Source organism: Oncorhynchus keta, chromosome 15 (assembly GCF_023373465.1).
Source record: "Oncorhynchus keta strain PuntledgeMale-10-30-2019 chromosome 15, Oket_V2, whole genome shotgun sequence".
NCBI classification, from domain to species: domain Eukaryota; kingdom Metazoa; phylum Chordata; class Actinopteri; order Salmoniformes; family Salmonidae; genus Oncorhynchus; species Oncorhynchus keta.
The window spans coordinates 114022-135578 of NC_068435.1; the positions used below are offsets into that span (position 1 = coordinate 114022).

Genomic DNA, 21557 nt, shown 5'->3' on the forward strand with positions numbered 1-21557 from the left:
AACAGACGTACTGGTTAAACAGAGAAGACAACAGACGTACTGGTTAAACAGAGAAGAAAACAGACGTACTGGTTAAACAGGGAAGACAATAGATGTACTGGTTAAACAGAGAAGACAATAGATGTACTGGTTAAACAGAGAAGACAACAACAGACGTACTGGTTAAACAGAGAAGACAATAGATGTACTGGTTAAACAGAGACAACAACAGATGTACTGTTTAAACAGAGAAGACAATAGATGTACTGGTTAAACAGAGAAGACAACAGATGTACTGGTTAAACAGAGAAGACAATAGATGTACTGGTTAAACAGAGAAGACAACAGACGTACTGGTTAAACAGAGAAGACAATAGATGTACTGGTAACAGGAAAGACAATAGATGTACTGTTTAAACAGGGAAGACAATAGATGTACTGTTTAAACAGAGAAGACAACAGATGTACTGGTAACAGGAAAGACAATAGGCGTACTGGTTAAACAGGGAAGACAACAGATGTACTGGTTAAACAGGGAAGACAACAGATGTACTGGTTAAACAGGGAAGACAATAGATGTACTGGTAACAGGAAAGACAATAGGCGTACTGGTTAAACAGGGAAGACAATAGGCATACTGGTTAAACAGAGACAACAACAGACGTACTGGTTAAACAGGGAAGACAACAGATGTACTGGTTAAACAGAGACAACAACAGACGTACTGGTTAAACAGGGAAGACAACAGGCTTGAACTGGTTAAACAGAGAAGACAACAGGCGTACTGGTTAAACAGAGACAACAACAGACGTACTGGTTAAACAGAGACAACAACAGACATACTGGTAACAGGAAAGACAACAGGCGTACTGGTTAAACAGAGACAACAACAGACGTACTGGTTAAACAGAGACAACAACAGACATACTGGTTAAACAGAGACAACAACAGATGTACTGGTTAAACAGAGACAACAACAGACATACTGGTAACAGGAAAGACAATAGGCTTACTGGTTAAACAGGGAAGACAATAGGCGTACTGGTTAAACAGAGACAACAACAGATGTACTGGTTAAACAGAGAAAACAACAGACGTACTGGTAACAGGAAAGACAATAGGCGTACTGGTTAAACAGGGAAGACAATAGATGTACTGGTTAAACAGAGAAGACAACAGATGTACTGGTTAAACAGAGACAACAACAGACGTACTGTTTAAACAGAGAAGACAACAGATGTACTGGTTAAACAGAGAAGACAACAGATGTACTGGTTAAACAGAGAAGACAATAGGCGTACTGGTTAAACAGAGACAACAACAGACGTAGTGGTTAAACAGGGAAGACAATAGATGTACTGGTTGAACAGGAAAGACAATAGGCGTACTGGTTAAACAGAGAAGACAACAGACATACTGGTTAAACAGAGAAGACAATAGATGTACTGGTTAAACAGAGAAAAAACAGACGTACTGGTTAAACAGGGAAGACAATAGATGTACTGGTTAAACAGAGAAGACATCAGATGTACTGGTTAAACAGAGAAGACAACAGATGTACTGGTTAAACAGAGAAGACAATAGGCGTACTGGTTAAACAGGGAAGACAACAGATGTACTGGTTAAACAGAGAAGACAATAGGCGTACTGGTTAAACAGAGACAACAACAGACGTACTGGTTAAACAGGGAAGACAATATATGTACTGGTTAAACAGGAAAGACAATAGGCGTACTGGTTAAACAGAGAAGACAACAGACGTACTGGTTAAACAGAGAAGACAACAGACGTACTGGTTAAACAGAGAAGACAACAGACGTACTGGTTAAACAGGAAGACAATAGATGTACTGGTTAAACAGAGAAGACAATAGATGTACTGGTTAAACAGAGAAGACAACAACAGACGTACTGGTTAAACAGAGAAGACAATAGATGTACTGGTTAAACAGAGACAACAACAGATGTACTGTTTAAACAGAGAAGACAATAGATGTACTGGTTAAACAGAGAAGACAACAGATGTACTGGTTAAACAGAGAAGACAATAGATGTACTGGTTAAACAGAGAAGACAACAGACGTACTGGTTAAACAGAGAAGACAATAGATGTACTGGTAACAGGAAAGACAATAGATGTACTGGTTAAACAGGGAAGACAATAGATGTACTGGTTAAACAGAGAAGACAATAGGTGTACTGGTTAAACAGGGAAGACAACAGATGTACTGGTTAAACAGAGAAGACAACAGACGTACTGGTTAAACAGAGAAGACAACAGACGTACTGGTTAAACAGAGAAGACAACAGACGTACTGGTTAAACAGGGAAGACAATAGATGTACTGGTTAAACAGAGAAGACAATAGATGTACTGGTTAAACAGAGAAGACAACAACAGACGTACTGGTTAAACAGAGAAGACAATAGATGTACTGGTTAAACAGAGACAACAACAGATGTACTGTTTAAACAGAGAAGACAATAGATGTACTGGTTAAACAGAGAAGACAACAGATGTACTGGTTAAACAGAGAAGACAATAGATGTACTGGTTAAACAGAGAAGACAACAGACGTACTGGTTAAACAGAGAAGACAATAGATGTACTGGTAACAGGAAAGACAATAGATGTACTGTTTAAACAGGGAAGACAATAGATGTACTGTTTAAACAGAGAAGACAACAGATGTACTGGTAACAGGAAAGACAATAGGCGTACTGGTTAAACAGGGAAGACAACAGATGTACTGGTTAAACAGGGAAGACAACAGATGTACTGGTTAAACAGGGAAGACAATAGATGTACTGGTAACAGGAAAGACAATAGGCGTACTGGTTAAACAGGGAAGACAATAGGCATACTGGTTAAACAGAGACAACAACAGACGTACTGGTTAAACAGGGAAGACAACAGATGTACTGGTTAAACAGAGACAACAACAGACGTACTGGTTAAACAGGGAAGACAACAGGCTTGAACTGGTTAAACAGAGAAGACAACAGGCGTACTGGTTAAACAGAGACAACAACAGACGTACTGGTTAAACAGAGACAACAACAGACATACTGGTAACAGGAAAGACAATAGGCTTACTGGTTAAACAGGGAAGACAATAGGCGTACTGGTTAAACAGAGACAACAACAGACGTACTGGTTAAACAGAGACAACAACAGATGTACTGGTTAAACAGAGACAACAACAGACATACTGGTAACAGGAAAGACAATAGGCTTACTGGTTAAACAGGGAAGACAATAGGCGTACTGGTTAAACAGAGACAACAACAGGCGTACTGGTTAAACAGGGAAGACAATAGGCGTACTGGTTAAACAGAGACAACAACAGGCTTACTGGTTAAACAGGGAAGACAATAGGCGTACTGGTTAAACAGAGACAACAACAGGCGTACTGGTTAAACAGGGAAGACAATAGGCGTACTGGTTAAACAGAGACAACAACAGGCGTACTGGTTAAACAGGGAAGACAATAGGCTTACTGGTTAAACAGGGAAGACAATAGGCTTACTGGTTAAACAGGAAAGACAATAGGCTTACTGGTTAAACAGGGAAGACAATAGGCGTACTGGTTAAACAGAGACAACAACAGGCGTACTGGTTAAACAGGGAAGACAATAGGCTTACTGGTTAAACAGGGAAGACAATAGGCGTACTGGTTAAACAGGGAAGACAATAGGCGTACTGGTTAAACAGAGACAACAACAGACGTACTGGTTAAACAGGGAAGACAATAGGCGTACTGGTTAAACAGAGACCACAACAGACGTACTGGTTAAACAGGGAAGACAATAGGCGTACTGGTTAAACAGAGACAACAACAGGCGTACTGGTTAAACAGAGAAGACAACAGACGTACTGGTTAAACAGGGAAGACAATAGGCGTACTGGTTAAACAGAGACAACAACAGATGTACTGGTTAAACAGGGAAGACAACAGTGGTCCTTCTGTAGCTCAGTTGGTAGAGCATGGCGCTTGTAACGCCAGGGTAGTGGGTTTGATTCTCGGGACCACCCATACGTAGAATGTATGCACACATGACTGTAAGTCGCTTTGGATAAAAGCGTCTGCTAAATGGCATATTATTATTATTATTATAACAGACGTACTGGTTAAACAGGGAAGACAACAGAAGTGCACCGGGAACACAGAAAAGACAACAAACTCGTCCTGGTAACAGAGAAGACAACAGACCTATACTGGTAGGAGGGAAGACAACAGACCTATACTGGTAGGAGGGAAGACAACAGACCTATACTGGTCGGAGGGAAGACAACAGACCTATACTGGTAACAGAGAAGACAACAGACCTATACTGGTAACAGGGAAGACAACAGACCTATACTGGTAGGAGGGAAGACAACAGACCTATACTGGTAAGAGGGAAGACAACAGACCTATACTGGTAAGAGGGAAGACAACAGACCTATACTGGTAGGAGGGAAGACAACAGACCTATACTGGTAACAGAGAAGACAACAGACCTATACTGGTAGGAGGGAAGACAACAGACCTATACTGGTAATAGTGAAGACAACAGACCTATACTGGTAATAGTGAAGACAACAGACCTATACTGGTAAGAGGGAAGACAACAGACCTATACTGGTAACAGAGAAGACAACAGACCTATACTGGTAGGAGGGAAGACAACAGACCTATACTGGTAGGAGGGAAGACAACAGACCTATACTGGTAACAGAGAAGACAACAGACCTATACTGGTAACAGGGAAGACAACAGACCTATACTGGTAGGAGGGAAGACAACAGACCTATACTGGTAGGAGGGAAGACAACAGACCTATACTGGTAACAGAGAAGACAACAGACCTATACTGGTAACAGGGAAGACAACAGACCTATACTGGTAGGAGGGAAGACAACAGACCTATACTGGTAGGAGGGAAGACAACAGACCTATACTGGTAGGAGGGAAGACAACAGACCTATACTGGTAACAGGGAAGACAACAGACCTATACTGGTAGGAGGGAAGACAACAGACCTATACTGGTAGGAGGGAAGACAACAGACCTATACTGGTAGGAGGGAAGACAACAGACCTATACTGGTAGGAGGGAAGACAACAGACCTATACTGGTAGGAGGGAAGACAACAGACCTATACTGGTAAGAGGGAAGACAACAGACCTATACTGGTAGGAGGGAAGACAACAGACCTATACTGGTAGGAGGGAAGACAACAGACCTATACTGGTAGGAGGGAAGACAACAGACCTATACTGGTAGGAGGGAAGACAACAGACCTATACTGGTAGGAGGGAAGACAACAGACCTATACTGGTAAGAGGGAAGACAACAGACCTATACTGGTAAGAGGGAAGACAACAGACCTATACTGGTAACAGAGAAGACAACAGACCTATACTGGTAAGAGGGAAGACAACAGACTTGTCCTGGTAACAGAGAAGACAACAGACCTATACTGGTAACAGAGAAGACAACAGACCTATACTGGTAAGAGGGAAGACAACAGACTTGTACTGGTAATAGTGAAGACAACAGACTTGCACTGGTAACATAGAGAAGAGATGGGGAGGCAGCCTGGTCTCTGAGTAGGTGTAAGATGATCAAATGTAAATCAGGTATATTCAAATTAGTATGATATGTTATGTTTGATATGGTTACATATCAAAAGAATGGTGGTTGGTCAGGGTGGATGGGTGGGCGAATAAGGTGAACATCTAGCAACCCAAAGATTGTGTATTTGAATTTCATCATGGAAAACTTTAGCATTTTAGCTCATTTAGCTAATAACTGTTCAACTAGTTACACATTTTTAGCTACTTTCCAAGTACTTAGCATGTTAGCTAACCCTTCCCCTAACACAGACCTTAAACATTTTAGCTAACCCTTCCCCTAACCTTAACCCTTTAACCTAACTCCTAAACGTAAACTTACCTCCTAGCCAAGCTAACGTTAGCCAGCTAGCTAACATTAGCCATCTAGCTAACGTTAGACTAAACAAATTGTAATTCAAAACATAGCATACATTTTGCAAATACGTAACATACTGTAGGTTTTTCAATTCTCAACATATCATACGAAATGGATAATGGACATCCACAAATGAATACATAGAATACCAGATTTAGAGTCTCAGATTTACGTACATAATGACATGAAATGCTCTGAAACCAAGTAAGGAAGGAGATAAGAAACAAGGGATCGAGGTAGTTAGATTGGGGGCGTACCTTGGCCTTCTCCAACTGGACCTGGGCATTCCGCTCCTCATGACCATCTACGTCCCTCAGGGTCTGGAGAGAGAAAGGGAGTCAGAATTAGACTTGGGATGCTTTAGTTTGTAATGATGAGTTGATGTAGAATTAGACTTGGGCCCCTTTAGTTTGTAAATATGATGTGATGCAGAATTAGAATTGGGCCTCTTTAGTTTGTAATGATGGTGTAGAATTAGACTTGGGCCACCTTAGTTTGTAATGAATTACATAGAATTCCATTTGGGCCTCTAAATTGTAATGGTGATGTAGAATTAGACTTGGGCCGCCTTAGTTTGTGTTGATTATGTGACGTAGAATTAGACTTGGGCTGCTGTTCTGTAATGGACAATTAGACTTGGGCTGCTGTTCTGTAATGGACAATTAGACTTGGGCTTCTGTTCTGTAATGGAGAATTAGACTTGGGCTGCTGTTCTGTAATGTTGGTGTAATGGAGAATTGGGCAGCTTTAGTTTGTAATGATGACTTAGAATTAGACTTGGGCTGCTTTAATGATGATTTGGAATTAGACTTGGGGGCCGCTTTAGTTTGCCGTGCTGATGTAATGTAGAATTAAGCTTGGGCCTCTTTAGTTTGTAATGATAATTTGGCTTAGAATTAGACTTGGGACGGATTAGTTCGTAATGATGATGTGATGTAGAATTAGACTTTGTCAACATTAGTTTGTAATGCTTATGTAGAATTAGACTTGAATTGCTTCTGTTTGTAATGATGATGTAATGTAGAATTAGACTTGGGCCTCTTTAATTTTTTTATTTTTATTTTTTTATTTCACCTTTATTTAACCAGGTAGGCTAGTTGAGAACAAGTTCTCATTTGCAACTGCGACCTGGCCAAGATAAAGCATAGCAGTGTGAACAGACAACACAGAGTTACACATGGAGTAAACAATTAGCAAGTCAATAACACAGTAGAAAAAAATGGGCAGTCTATATACAATGTGTGCAAAAGGCATGAGGAGGTAGGCGAATAATACAATTTTGCAGATTAACACTGGAGTGATAAATGATCAGATGGGCATGTACAGGTAGAGATATTGGTGTGCAAAAGAGCAGAAAAGTAAATAAATAAAAACAGTATAAAAACAGTATGGGAATGAGGTAGGTGAAAAAGGGTGAGCTATTTACCTATAGACTATGTACAGCTGCAGCGATCGGTTAGCTGCTCGGATAGCTGATGTTTGAAGTTGGTGAGGAGATAAAAGTCTCCAACTTCAGCGATTTTTGCAATTCGTTCCAGTCACAGGCAGCAGAGTACTGGAACGAAAGGCGGCCAAATGAGGTGTTGGCTTTAGGGATGATCAGTGAGATACACCTGCTGGAGCGCGTGCTACGGATGGGTGTTGCCATCGTGACCAGTGAACTGAGATAAGGCGGAGCTTTACCTAGCATGGACTTGTAAATGACCTGGAGCCAGTGGGTCTGGCGACGAATATGTAGTGAGGGCCAGCCGACTAGAGCATACAAGTCGCAGTGGTGGGTGGTATAAGGTGCTTTAGTGACAAAACGGATGGCACTGTGATAGACTGCATCCAGTTTGCTGAGTAGAGTGTTGGAAGCCATTTTGTAGATGACATCGCCGAAGTCGAGGATCGGTAGGATAGTCAGTTTTACTAGGGTAAGCTTGGCAGCGTGAGTGAAGGAGGCTTTGTTGCGGAATAGAAAGCCGACTCTGGATTTGATTTTTGATTGGAGATGTTTGATGTGAGTCTGGAAGGAGAGTTTGCAGTCTAGCCAGACACCTAGGTACTTATAGATGTCCACATATTCAAGGTTGGAACCATCCAGGGTGGTGATGCTAGTCGGGCATGCGGGTGCAGGCAGCGATCGGTTGAAAAGCATGCATTTGGTTTTACTCGCGTTTAAGAGCAGTTGGAGGCCACGGAAGGAGTGCTGTATGGCATTGAAGCTCGTTTGGAGGTTTGATAGCACAGTGTCCAATGACGGGCCGAAAGTATATAGAATGGTGTCGTCTGCGTAGAGGTGGATCAGGGAATCGCCCGCAGCAAGAGCAACATCATTGATATATACAGAGAAAAGAGTCGGCCCGAGAATTGAACCCTGTGGCACCCCCATAGAGACTGCCAGAGGACCGGACAGCATGCCCTCTGATTTGACACACTGAACTCTGTCTGCAAAGTAATTGGTGAACCAGGCAAGGCAGTCATCCGAAAAACCGAGGCTGTTGAGTCTGCCGATAAGAATTTGGTGATTGACAGAGTCGAAAGCCTTGGCGAGGTCGATGAAGACGGCTGCACAGTACTGTCTTTTATCGATGGCGGTTATGATATCATTTAGTACCTTGAGTGTGGCTGAGGTGCACCCGTGACCGGCTCGGAAACCAGATTGCACAGCGGAGAAGGTACGGTGGGATTCGAGATGGTCAGTGACCTGTTTGTTGACTTGGCTTTCGAAGACCTTAGATAGGCAGGGCAGGATGGATATAGGTCTATAGCAGTTTGGGTCCAGGGTGTCTCCTCCTTTGAAGAGGGGGATGACTGCGGCAGCTTTCCAATCCTTGGGGATCTCAGACGATATGAAAGAGAGGTTGAACAGGCTGGTAATAGGGGTTGCGACAATGGCGGCAGATAGTTTCAGAAATAGCGGGTCCAGATTGTCAAGCCCAGCTGATTTGTACGGGTCCAGGTTTTGCAGCTCTTTCAGAACATCTGCTATCTGGATTTGGGTAAAGGAGAACCTGGAGAGGCTTGGGTGAGGAACTACGGGGGGCGGAGCTGTTGGCCGAGGTTGGAGTAGCCAGGCGGAAGGCATGGCCAGCCGTTGAGAAGTGCTTATTGAAGTTTTCGATAATCATGGATTTATCGGTGGAGACCGTGTTTCCTAGCCTCAGTGCAGTGGGCAGCTGGGAGGAGGTGCTCTTGTTCTCCATGGACTTCACAGTGTCCCAGAACTTTTTGGAGTTGGAGCTACAGGATGCAAACTTTTGCCTGAAGAAGCTGGCCTTAGCTTTCCTGACTGACTGCGTGTATTGGTTCCTGACTTCCCTGAACAGTTGCATATCACGGGGCTATTCGATGCTATTGCAGTCCGCCACAGGATGTTTTTGTGCTGGTCGAGGGCAGTCAGGTCTGGAGTGAACCAAGGGCTGTATCTGTTCTTGGTTCTGCATTTTTTGAACGGAGCATGCTTATCCAAAATGGTGAGGAAGTTACTTTTAAAGAATGACCAGGCATCCTCAACTGACGGGATGAGGTCAATGTCCTTCCAGGATACACGGGCCAGGTCGATTAGAAAGGCCTGCTCACAGAAGTGTTTTAGGGAGCGTTTGACAGTGATGAGGGGTGGTCGTTTGACTGCGGCTCCGTGGCGGATACAGGCGATGAGGCAGTGATCGCTGAGATCCTGGTTGAAGACAGCGGAGGTATATTTGGAGGGCCAGTTGGTCAGGATGACGTCTATGAGGGTGCCCTTGTTTACAGAGTTAGGGTTGTACCTGGTGGGTTCCTTGATGATTTGCGTGAGATTGAGGGCATCTAGCTTAGATTGTAGGACTGCCGGGGTGTTAAGCATATCCCAGTTTAGGTCACCTAACAGGACAAACTCTGAAGCTAGATGGGGGCGATCAATTCACAAATGGTGTCCAGGGCACAGCTGGGAGCTGACGGGGTCGGTAGCAGGCGGCAACAGTGAGAGACTTGTTTCTGGAGAGAGTAATTTTCAAAATTAGTAGTTCAAACTGTTTGGGTAAGGACCTGGAAAGTATGACATTACTTTGCAGGCTATCTCTGCAGTAGACTGCGACTCCGCCCCCTTTGGCAGTTCTATCTTGACGGAAGATGTTATAGTTGGGTATGGAAATCTCTGAATTTTTGGTGGCCTTCCTGAGCCAGGATTCAGACACGGCAAGGACATCAGGGTTAGCAGAGTGTGCTAAAGCAGTGAGTAAAACAAACTTAGGGAGGAGGCTTCTGATGTTGACATGCATAAAACCAAGACTTTTTCGATCACAGAAGTCAACAAATGAGGGTACCTGGGGACATGCAGGGCCTGGGTTTACCTCCACATCACCCGCGAACAGAGAAGGAGTAGTATGAGGGTGCGGCTAAAGGCTATCAAAACTGGTCGCCTAGAGCGTTGGGGGCAGAGGATAAGAGGAGCAGGTTTCTGGGCATGGTAGAATATATTCAGGGCATAATGCGCAGACAGGGGTATGGTGGGGTGCGGGTACAGCGGAGGTAAGCCCAGGCACTGGGTGATGATGAGAGAGGTTGTATCTCTGGACATGCTGGTTGTAATGGGTGAGGTCACCGCATGTGTGGGGGGTGGGACAAAGGAGGTAACAGGGGTATGCAGAGTGGATCTAGGGGCTCCATTGTGAACTAAAACAATGATAACTAACCTGAACAACAGTATACAAGGCATATTGACATTTGGGAGAGACATACAGCGAGGCATACAGTAATCACAGGTGTTGAATTGGGAAAGCTAGCTAAAAACAGTAGGCGAGGCTAATCAGCTAGCACAACAAACAGCAGGTAAAATGGCGTTGACTAGGCAACTGGGTCGACAGATAAAACAAACAAGCAGAATGGAGTACCGTGATTAATGGACAGTCCAGCGTGCGTCAGCTATGTAGCCAAGAGATCAGTGTCCAGGGGGCAGCGGTGGATGGGCAGGGAAGCTGGGCTGGCGAGTGTTATCCAGGTTTAAAAAAAAAAAAAAAAAAAAAAAATAAATAAATAAAAAAAAAATAAAAAAAAATAATGTGTAATGGTGATGTAGATTTAGACTTGGATCGAGTTAGTTTGTAATGGTGATTTAGAATTAGACTTGGGCCGCCTTAGTTTGTATTGATGATGTGATGTAGAATTAGAATGGTCCTTTTTTAGTTTGGAATGATGATGTAATTTATATTGTGGATAAAGAGTTTCCTGTCTAACAGAACTCAGAGGGTGTTCTTTAATGGAAGCCTTTCCAACATAATCCAGCAAGAATCAGGAATTCCCCATGGAAGCTGTCTAGGCCCATTACTTTTTTCAAACTAATAATGACATGCCTCTGGCTTTGAGTAAGGTTTCTATGTATGCGGATGAATCAACTCTATACATGTCAGCTACTACAGCGACTGAAATGACTGCAACATTTATCAAAGAGCTGCAGTTAGTTTCAGAGTGGATGGCAAGGAATAAGTTAGTCCTAAATATTTCTAAAACTAAGCATTGTATTTGGGACAAATCATTCACTGAACCCTAAACCTCAACTAAATATTGTAATAAATAATGTGGAAATTGAGCAAGTTGAAATGACTAAACTGCTTGGAGTAACACTATATTGTAAACTGTCATGGTCAAAACATATTGATACAACAGTAGCTAAGATGGGGAGAAGTAAATCAATAAAAAAGCGCTGCTCTACCTTCTTAACAACACTATCAACAAGGCAGATCCTACAGGTTCTAGTTTCTACCTTCTTAACAACACTATCAACAAGGCAGATCCTACAGGTTGTAGTTTCTACCTTCTTAACAACACTATCAACAAGGCAGATCCTACAGGTTCTAGTTTCTACCTTCTTAACAACACTATCAACAAGGCAGATCCTACAGGTTCTAGTTTCTACCTTCTTAACAGCACTATCAACAAGGCAGATCCTACAGGTTCTAGTTTCTACCTTCTTAACAACACTATCAACAAGGCAGGTCCTACAGGTTCTAGTTTCTACCTTCTTAACAACACTATCAACAAGGCAGGTCCTACAGGTTCTAGTTTCTACCTTCTTAACAACACTATCAACAAGGCAGATCCTACAGGTTCTAGTTTCTACCTTCTTAACAACACTATCAACAAGGCAGGTCGTACAGGTTCTAGTTTCTACCTTCTTAACAACACTATCAACAAGGCAGATCCTACAGGTTCTAGTTTCTACCTTCTTAACAACACTATCAACAAGGCAGATCCTACAGGTTCTAGTTTCTACCTTCTTAACAACACTATCAACAAGGCAGTTCCTACAGGCCCTAGTTTCTACCTTCTTAACAACACTATCAACAAGGCAGATCCTACAGGTTCTAGTTTCTACCTTCTTAACAACACTATCAACAAGGCAGATCCTACAGGTTCTAGTTTCTACCTTCTTAACAACACTATCAACAAGGCAGGTCCCACAGGCCCTAGTTTCTACCTTCTTAACAACACTATCAACAAGGCAGATCCTACAGGTTCTAGTTTCTACCTTCTTAACAACACTATCAACAAGGCAGATCCTACAGGTTCTAGTTTCTACCTTCTTAACAACACTATCAACAAGGCAGATCCTACAGGTTCTAGTTTCTACCTTCTTAACAACACTATCAACAAGGCAGATCCTACAGGTTCTAGTTTCTACCTTCTTAACAGCACTATCAACAAGGCAGGTCCTACAGGCTCTAGTTTCTACCTTCTTAACAACACTATCAACAAGGCAGGTCCTACAGGCTCTAGTTTCTACCTTCTTAACAACACTATCAACAAGGCAGGTCCCACAGGCCCTAGTTTCTACCTTCTTAACAACACTATCAACAAGGCAGGTCCCACAGGCCCTAGTTTCTACCTTCTTAACAACACTATCAACAAGGCAGATCCTACAGGTTCTAGTTTCTACCTTCTTAACAACACTATCAACAAGGCAGATCCTACAGGTTGTAGTTTCTACCTTCTTAACAACACTATCAACAAGGCAGGTCCCACAGGCCCTAGTTTCTACCTTCTTAACAACACTATCAACAAGGCAGGTCCTACATGCTCTAGTTTCTACCTTCTTAACAACACTATCAACAAGGCAGGTCCTATGGGCTCTAGTTTCTACCTTCTTAACAACACTATCAACAAGGCAGGTCCTACAGGTCCTAGTTTTGTAGCACCTGGACTACTGTTCCGTCGTGTGGTCAGGTGCCACAAAAAAAAGTACTTAGGAAAGTTGCAATTGGCTCAGAACAGGGCAGCACAGCTGGCCCTTGGATGTACAGAAAGCTAATATTAATAATATGCATGTCAATCTCTCTTGGCTCAAAGTGGAGGAGAGATTGACTTCATCACTACTTGTTTTTATGAGAGATTGACATGTTGAATGCACCGAGTTGTCTGTTTGAACTGCTGGCACACAGCTCGGACACCCATTCATACCCCACAAGACATGTCACCAGAGGTCTGTTTAAACTACTAGCACACAGCTCAGACACCCATACATACCCCACAAGACATGTCACCAGAGGTCTCTTCACAGTCCCCAAGTCCAGAACAGACTATGGGAGGCGCACAGTACTACATAGAACCATGACTACATGGAACTCAATTCCACATCAAGTAACTGATGCAAGCAGTAGAATTAGATTTAAAAAACAGATACAAATACATCTTATGGAACAGCGAGGACTGTGAAGTAACACAAACATAGGCACAGACACATGCATGCCCACATGATAACATGCGCACTATTGTAAAGTGACTGTTCCACTGGATGTCATAAGGTGAATGCACCAATTTGTAAGTCGCTCTGGATAAGAGCGTCTGCTAAATGACTTAAATGTAATGTAAATACACACATGTACACATGGAATTTGCACTGTAGATGTGGTAGTGGTAGAGTATTTGCCTAAGGACACAATGTGTTGTGAAATTTGTGAATGTATTGTTATGTTTTTAGAATTGTATAAATCAAATCAAATGTATTTATATAGCCCTTCGTACATCAGCTGATATCTCAAAGTGCTGTACAGAAACCCAGCCTAAAACCCCAAACAGCAAGCAGTGCAGGTGTAGAAGCACCTGCCTTAATTTTGCTGGACCCCAGGAAAAGTAATGGGGATCCAAAACAAATACAAATACAAATGTAGAATTCAACTTGGGACGCTTTAGTGTGTAATGATTATGTGATGTAGAATTAGACTTGGGCCACTTTAGTTTGGAATTATGATGTAATGTAGAATTAGACTTGGGCCACTTTAGTTTGGAATGATGATGTAATGTAGAATAGACTTGGCCGCATTAGTTTGGAATGATGATGTAGAATTAGACTTGGGCCGCATTAGTTTGGAATTATGATGTAATGTAGAATTAGACTTGGGCCACTTTAGTTTGGAATGATGATGTAATGTAGAATTAGACTTGGGCCACTTTAGTTTGGAATGATGATGTAGAATTAGACTTGGGCCACTTTAGTTTGGAATTATGATGTAATGTAGAATTAGACTTGGGCCACTTTAGTTTGGAATGATGATGTAATGTAGAATAGACTTGGCCGCATTAGTTTGGAATGATGATGTAGAATTAGACTTGGGCCGCATTAGTTTGGAATTATGATGTAATGTAGAATTAGACTTGGGCCACTTTAGTTTGGAATGATGATGTAATGTAGAATTAGACTTGGGCCGCTTTATTTTTGAATGATTAGAATTGTGTAGAATTAGACAGTGCTACCTCTTGTAGATAATGTAGGTTTTAAAGGCAATGCTACCTATTGTAGACACTGCAAGCTTTAACTTCTAGTGACACCTCATCCCGTGAACCGGACCGTTGTCATCATCTGACACTAATTAGCATAACGCAACGGACATAAATATTACAAGAAACTATTCCTATTCATGAAAATCACAAGTGAAATATATTAAGACACAGCTTAGCCTTTTGTTAATCACCCTGTCATCTCAGATTTTCAATTCTAATAACCTAACAATACATTCACAAATTTCACGACACATTGCGTCCTTAGGCAAATACTCTACCACTACCACATCTACAGTGCAAATTCCATGTGTACATGTGTGACAAGCATTTGTGTAAGTTTATCGATAGCTTAGCATAGCATTTTGTCCAGCTAGCAGCAGGTAACTTGGTCACGGAAATCAGAAAAGCAATCAAATTAAATTGTTTACCTTTGATGAGCTTCGGATGTTTTCACTCACGAGACTCCCAGTTAGATAGCAAATGTTCCTTTTTTCCCAGAATATTATTTTTGTAGGCGAAATAGCTCCGTTTGTTCTTCACGTTTGGCTGAGAAATCTCCAGGAAATTGCAGTCACGAAAACGGCGAAAAATATTCCAAATTAGCTCCATAATATCGACAGAAACATGGCAAACGTTGTTTATAATCAATCCTCACGGTGTTTTTCAAATATCTATTCGATAATATATCCAACGGGACAATTCGTTTTTCAGGAGGACCGATTGGAGTAATGGCTACCTCTGTATTTTACTCGAGAATCTCTCTGGGAGCATCAGGTGACCACTTGCGCAATGTAGCCGCCTACGGCTATTCTTCAACATAAATGCGTAAAACTACATCACAATGCTGTAGACACCTTCGGGAATACGGAGAAGGAATAATCTGGTTAATAGCCCATTCACTGCTCAATAGAGACACATTGGAACGCAGCGCTTTCAAAACATGAGGCACTTCCAGATTGGATTTTTCTCAGGCTTTCGCCTGCAACATCAGTTCTGTTATACTCACAGACAATATTTGTACAGTTTTGGAAACTTTAGAGTGTTTTCTATCCTAAGCTGCCAATTATATGCATATTCTAGCATCTTGTCCTGACAAAATATCCCGTTTACTACGGGAACTTTTTTTTTCCAAAAATGAAAATACTGCCCCCTAACCCCCTTAAAGGCAATGCTACCTCTTGTAGACAATGCAAGTTTTAAAGGCAATGCTACCTATTGTAGACACTGCAGGTTTTAAAGGCAATGCTACCTATTGTAGACAATGCAAGTTTTAAAGGCAATGCTACCTATTGTAGACACTGCAGGTTTTAAAGGCAATGCTACCTCTTGTAGACAATGCAAGTTTTAAAAAACTACAAGCCTCAGATTTCCCACTTCCTGTTAGGATATTTTCTCAGGTTTTTGCCTGCCATATGCGTTCTGTTATACTCACAGACATCATTCAGTGTTTTCTATCCAAATATACTAATAATATGCATATATTAGCAACTGGGACTGAGGAGCAGGCAGTTTACTCTGGGCAACTCAGGGCACCTTATTCATCCAAGCTACTCAATATTGCCCCCGGCCATAAGAAGTTAAAGGCAATGCTACTTCTTGTCGACACTGCAGGATTTAAAGGCAAGGTTATCACTTGTTGACTGCAGGTTTAAAAGGCAATGCTACCACTTGTAGACAATGCAGGTTTAAAGGCAGTGCTACCTCTTGTAGATAATTCAGGTTTTAAAGGCAAGGTTAGCTCGTTCGCATCTGGTAGACAATGCAGGTTTAATGCTACCTCTTGTTGTCAGCGCAGTTTTTAAAGGCAAGGTTAGCACGTTCGCATCTTGTAGACAATGCAAGTTTAAAGGAAATGCTACCTCTTGTTGTCAGCGCAGGTTTTAAAGGCAAGGTTAGCTCATTCGCATTCAAGGTAAACTCAGCAGGTTATGAATGAATTGGGAATTCATTCTATAACACAATCTAATGCAGTCCTGATTGAATCCCAGCCTATGTGTTGAGGCAGTGGGCAGAGGTTTGCTATCTTCCATTTAGAATACATAGTTGTCAATCTGTTCAAATTCACTTTTTCATCATAGCTCAATGTTAATCCGACCGTTCCAATTGTTGACATTATTGTTGCCTCTCTCGCACTACTGTTATAACTGTTGGGGTGGATCTGTAGCTCAGTTGGTAGAGCATGGCGCTTGTAACGCCAGGGTAGTGGGTTCGATTCCCGTGACCACCCATACGTAGAATGTATGCACACATGACTGACTGTAAGTCGCTTTGGATAAAAGCGTCTGCTAAATGGCATATATTATTATTATATTATTCTTCACTTCCCTGTCTTTCCTTTCTTCTGCTAGAATGTTCTAGATACCTTGCTCCATTTCTGCTAGAAAATAGGAGTCATCTCTGTCTAAAGCCCAGTCAACCCTAACCGCTAAGAGGATTGCCCTATTCAGGTTAATAGAATCGGCCTGTAGCCTGCAATAGAACACAGTAGTCTGTATACAACACATTAGACTGGCCGGTAGACTGTAATACACACATTAGACTGGCCGGTAGACTGTAATACACACATTAGACTGGCCGGTAGACTGTAATACAACACAGTAGACTGGCCTGTAGACTGTAATACAACACATTAGACTGGCCGGTAGACTGTAATACACACATTAGACTGGCCGGTAGACTGCAATACACACATTAGACTGGCCGGTAGACTGCACTACACACATTAGACTGGCCGGTAGACTGCAATACACACATTAGACTGGCCGGTAGACTGCAATACACACATTAGACTGGCCGGTAGACTGCACTACACACATTAGACTGGCCGGTAGACTGCAATACACACATTAGACTGGCCGGTAGACTGCACTACACACATTAGACTGGCCGGTAGACTGCAATACACACATTAGACTGGCCGGTAGACTGCACTACACACATTAGACTGGCCGGTAGACTGCAATACACACATTAGACTGGCCAGTAGACTGTAATACAACACAGTAGACTGGCCTGTAGACTGTAATACAACACAGTAGACTGGCCTGTAGACTGTAATAGAACACAGTTTCCCGGCCTGTAGACTGTAATACAACACAGTAGACTGTAGACTGCAATACAACACTGGAACAGTCCTGTAGAATGTACAGTAATTGGCAGAGCTGGCATTTGTCACATAAAAAATGTTAGATGCAGTTTGATAAAGCCAACAAATCTGCAATTGTCTCCATTTCTCTACTAACATCAGAAACTCTTTCATCCCTCTGGTCGACACTTGTTGGTTTCTACTCAGTCCTCCTCCCAGTAACCCTAACCCTGTGTTTCAGATAGACCCAGTCCTCCTCCCAGTAACCCTAACCCTGCGTTTCAGATAGACCCAGTCCTCCTCCCAGTAACCCTAACCCTGTGTTTCAGATAGACCAGTCCTCCTCCCAGTAACCCTAACCCTGTGTTTCAGATAGACCCAGTCCTCCCAGTAACCCTAGCCCTGTGTTTCAGATAGACCAGTCCTCCTCCCAGTAACCCTAACCCTGTGTTTCAGATAGACCAGTCCTCCTCCCAGTAACCCTAACCCTGTGTTTCAGATAGACCCAGTCCTCCCAGTAACCCTAACCCCTAACCCTGTGTTTCAGATAGACCAGTCCTCCTCCCAGTAACCCTAACCCTGTGTTTCAGATAGACCCAGTCCTCCCAGTAACCCTAACCCTGTGTTTCAGATAGACCAGTCCTCCTCCCAGTAACCCTAACCCTGTGTTTCAGATAGACCAGTCCTCCTCCCAGTAACCCTAACCCTGTGTTTCAGATAGACCCAGTCCCCCTGTCTGTTTCAGAGAAGCCATGCAGAAATGACTCACACAGAGATGAAGGGATTAACAGTCAACACAACAGATGGTACATTATCCTATTCTTCCCTGTGCACACACACACACACACACACACACACACACACACACACACACACACACACACACACACACACACACACACACACACACACACACACACACACACACACACACACACACACACACACACACACACACACACACACACACACACAAACACTAAACACTTTACCTTTTTCTTTGGAGGCATAGTCTGTTGTGGGTGAGATATCCGTTGGTTTCCCTGATCGATTTAGTCCAAACAAGGACCCATATATCACAAAACAAACTCCTTCTTTACAAACTACTGTTGTACAATGTCTCCAAAGAGACCGCTGTTTGATAGAAGTATAACATTCATAACAGATTCCCGAGAGAAGAGCCCTTTGTATGACCAAGGGCAGAATCCAAACCCCTGGTGAAGTGCGGCATGGCTGAGTATTCAGAGCTGAGTGGTGTGAATGGCTTCAATAAGCCTCTTTATCAGCTAGCATATGTATTAACAGACAGGGTAGTCACCCCTCCAGAGCCTTGGTGGAATTAAAGGCTCAGAGAGACATCTGTTGCTTACTCTGCACAGCATACTGTTCTATGGAGCTGGGGTATAGGACTGGGGTATAGGACTGGAGCTGGGGAATAGGACTGGGGCTGGGGTATTGGGCTGGGGTATGGGTCTGGGGTATGGGTCTGGGGTATGGGGCTGGGGCTGGGGCTGGGGTATGGGGCTGGGGTATAGGTATGGGGTATAGGACTGGAGCTGGGGAATAGGACTGCAGCTGGGGTATAGGGATGGGGCTGGGGTATAGGTCTGGGGCTGGGGTATGGGGCTGGGGTATAGGGCTGGGGTATGGGTATAAGACTGGGGTATAGGACTGGAGCTGGGGTATAGAACTGGAGCATAGGACTGGAGCTGGGATATAGGACTGGGGTATAGGGCTGGATCTGGGGTATAGGACTGGGGTATAGGGCTGGAGCTGGGGTATAGGACTGGGGTATAGGACTGGAGCTGGGGTATAGCACTGCAGCTGGGGTATAGGACTGGAGCTGGGGTATCGGGCTGAGGCTGGGGTATAGGACTGGGGTATAGGGCTGGAGCTGGGGTATAGCACCTCAGCTGGGGTATAGGACTGGAGCGGGGGTATAGGGCTGGGGCTAGGGTATGGGGCTGGGGTATAGCACTGCAGCTGGGGTATAGGACTGGGGCTGGGGTATGGAGCTGGGGCTGGGGTTTGGACAGGGGTATAGGGCTGGGGCTGGGGTATAGGGCTGGGGCTGGGGTATAGGGCTGGGGCTGGGGTATGGGGCTGGGGCTGGGGTTTAGGACTGGGGTATAGGACTGGAGCTGGGGTATAGGACTGGGGTATAGGGCTGGAGCTGGGGTATAGGGCTGGAGCTGGGGTACAGGACTGGGGTATAGGACTGGAGCTGGGGTATAGGACTGGGGTATAGGGCTGGAGCTGGGGTATAGGACTGCAGTATAGGACTGGAGCTGGGGTATAGCACTGCAGCTGAGGTATAGAACTGGAGCTGGGGTATCGGACTGGGGTTGGGGTATGGGGCTGAGGCTGGGATATAGCACTGCAGCTGGGGTATAGCACTGGGGCTGGGGTATGGGGCTGGGGCTGGGGTATAGGGCTGGGGTATAGGACTGGGATATAGGGCTGGAGCAGGGGTATAGGACTGGGGTATAGGACTGCAGCTGGGGTATAGCACTGCAGCTGTGGTATAGGACTGGGGCTGGGGTATGGGCCTGGGGCTGGGGTATAGGTATGGGCCTGGGGCTGGGGTATAGGTCTGGGGATGGGGATGGGGTATAGGACTGGGGTATAGGGCTGGAGCTGGCGTATAGAACTGGGGTATAGGACTGGAGCTGGGGTATAGCACTGCAGCTGGGGTATAGGACTGGAGCTGGGGTATAGGGCTGGGGCTGGGATATGGGGCTGGGGCTGGGGTATAGCACTGCAGCTGGGGTATAGCACTTCAGCTGGGGTATAGGACTGGGGCTGGGGTATGGGGCTGGGGCTGGGGTATAGGACTGGGGTATAGGGCTGGGGCTGGGGTATGGGGCTGGGATGGGGTATACTGCTGGGGCTGTGTTATAGGGCTGGGGCGGGGGAATGGGGCTGGGGCTGGGGTATAGGACTGGGGTATAGGGCTGGGGCTGGGGTATAGGGCTGGGGTATGGGGCTGGGGCTGGGGTATATGGCTGAGGCTGGGGTATAGCACTGCAGCTGGGGTATAGGGCTGGGGCTAGGGTATGGGGCTGGGGCTGGGGTATAGGACTGGGGTATAGGGCTGGGGCTGGGGTATAGGGCTGGGGCTGGGATATATGGCTGGGGCTGGGGTATAGGACTGGAGCTGGGGTATTGGGTTGGGGTATAGCGCTGGGGGATAGGGCTGGGGTATAGGGCTGGGGTACAGGGCTGAGGTATAGGGCTGTGGCTGGGGTATAGGGCTGGGGTATAGGGTTAGGATATAGGACTGGAGCTGGGGTATAGGACTTGAGCTGGGGTATAGGACTGGAGCTGGGGTATAGCACTGCAGCTGGGGTATAGAACTGGAGCTGGGGTATAGGGCTGGGACTGGGGTATGGGGCTGGGGATGGGGTATAGGGTTAGGATATAGGACTGGAGCTGGGGTATGGGGCTGGGGTACAGGGCTGGGTATAGGGCTGGGGCTGGGGTATAGGACTGGGGTATAGGGCTGGAGCTGGGGTATAGTACTGGGGTATAGGACCGGAGCTGGGGTATGGCACTGCAGCTGGGGTATAGGACTAGAGCTGGGGAATGGGGCTGGGGCTGGGGTATAGGGCTGGGGCTGGGGTATAGGACTGGGGTATAGGGCTGGAGCTGGGGTATAGTACTGGGGTATAGGACTGGAGCTGGAGTATGGCACTGCAGCTGGGGTATAGGACTAGAGCTGGGGTATAGGACTTGAGCTGGGGCATAGCACTGCAGCTGGGGTATAGGACTGGGGCTG

The 21557-nt window shown here is 44.6% G+C and overlaps 1 protein-coding gene and 1 non-coding gene across 2 annotated transcripts in view; one reads left to right on the forward strand and one right to left on the reverse strand.

Moving 5' to 3' along the window:
- The window catches only part of cacnb2b (calcium channel, voltage-dependent, beta 2b), an 81145-nt gene extending 62090 nt beyond the window's left edge, over positions 1 to 19055 (reverse strand). The window contains exons 1-2 of the mRNA XM_052462694.1: positions 18772 to 19055; positions 6213 to 6275 (exon numbers count right to left, since the gene is read on the reverse strand). Coding sequence (XP_052318654.1) covers positions 6213 to 6275; positions 18772 to 18789 — 81 coding nt within the window. The 5' untranslated portion in view covers positions 18790 to 19055. The remainder of the gene's footprint in view (positions 1 to 6212; positions 6276 to 18771) is intronic.
- trnat-ugu (transfer RNA threonine (anticodon UGU)) lies at positions 16846 to 16921 on the forward strand. Its single transcript has one exon. It is a non-coding gene; the product is annotated as a tRNA-Thr (tRNA).
- Positions 19056 to 21557: the final 2502 nt, after the last annotated feature.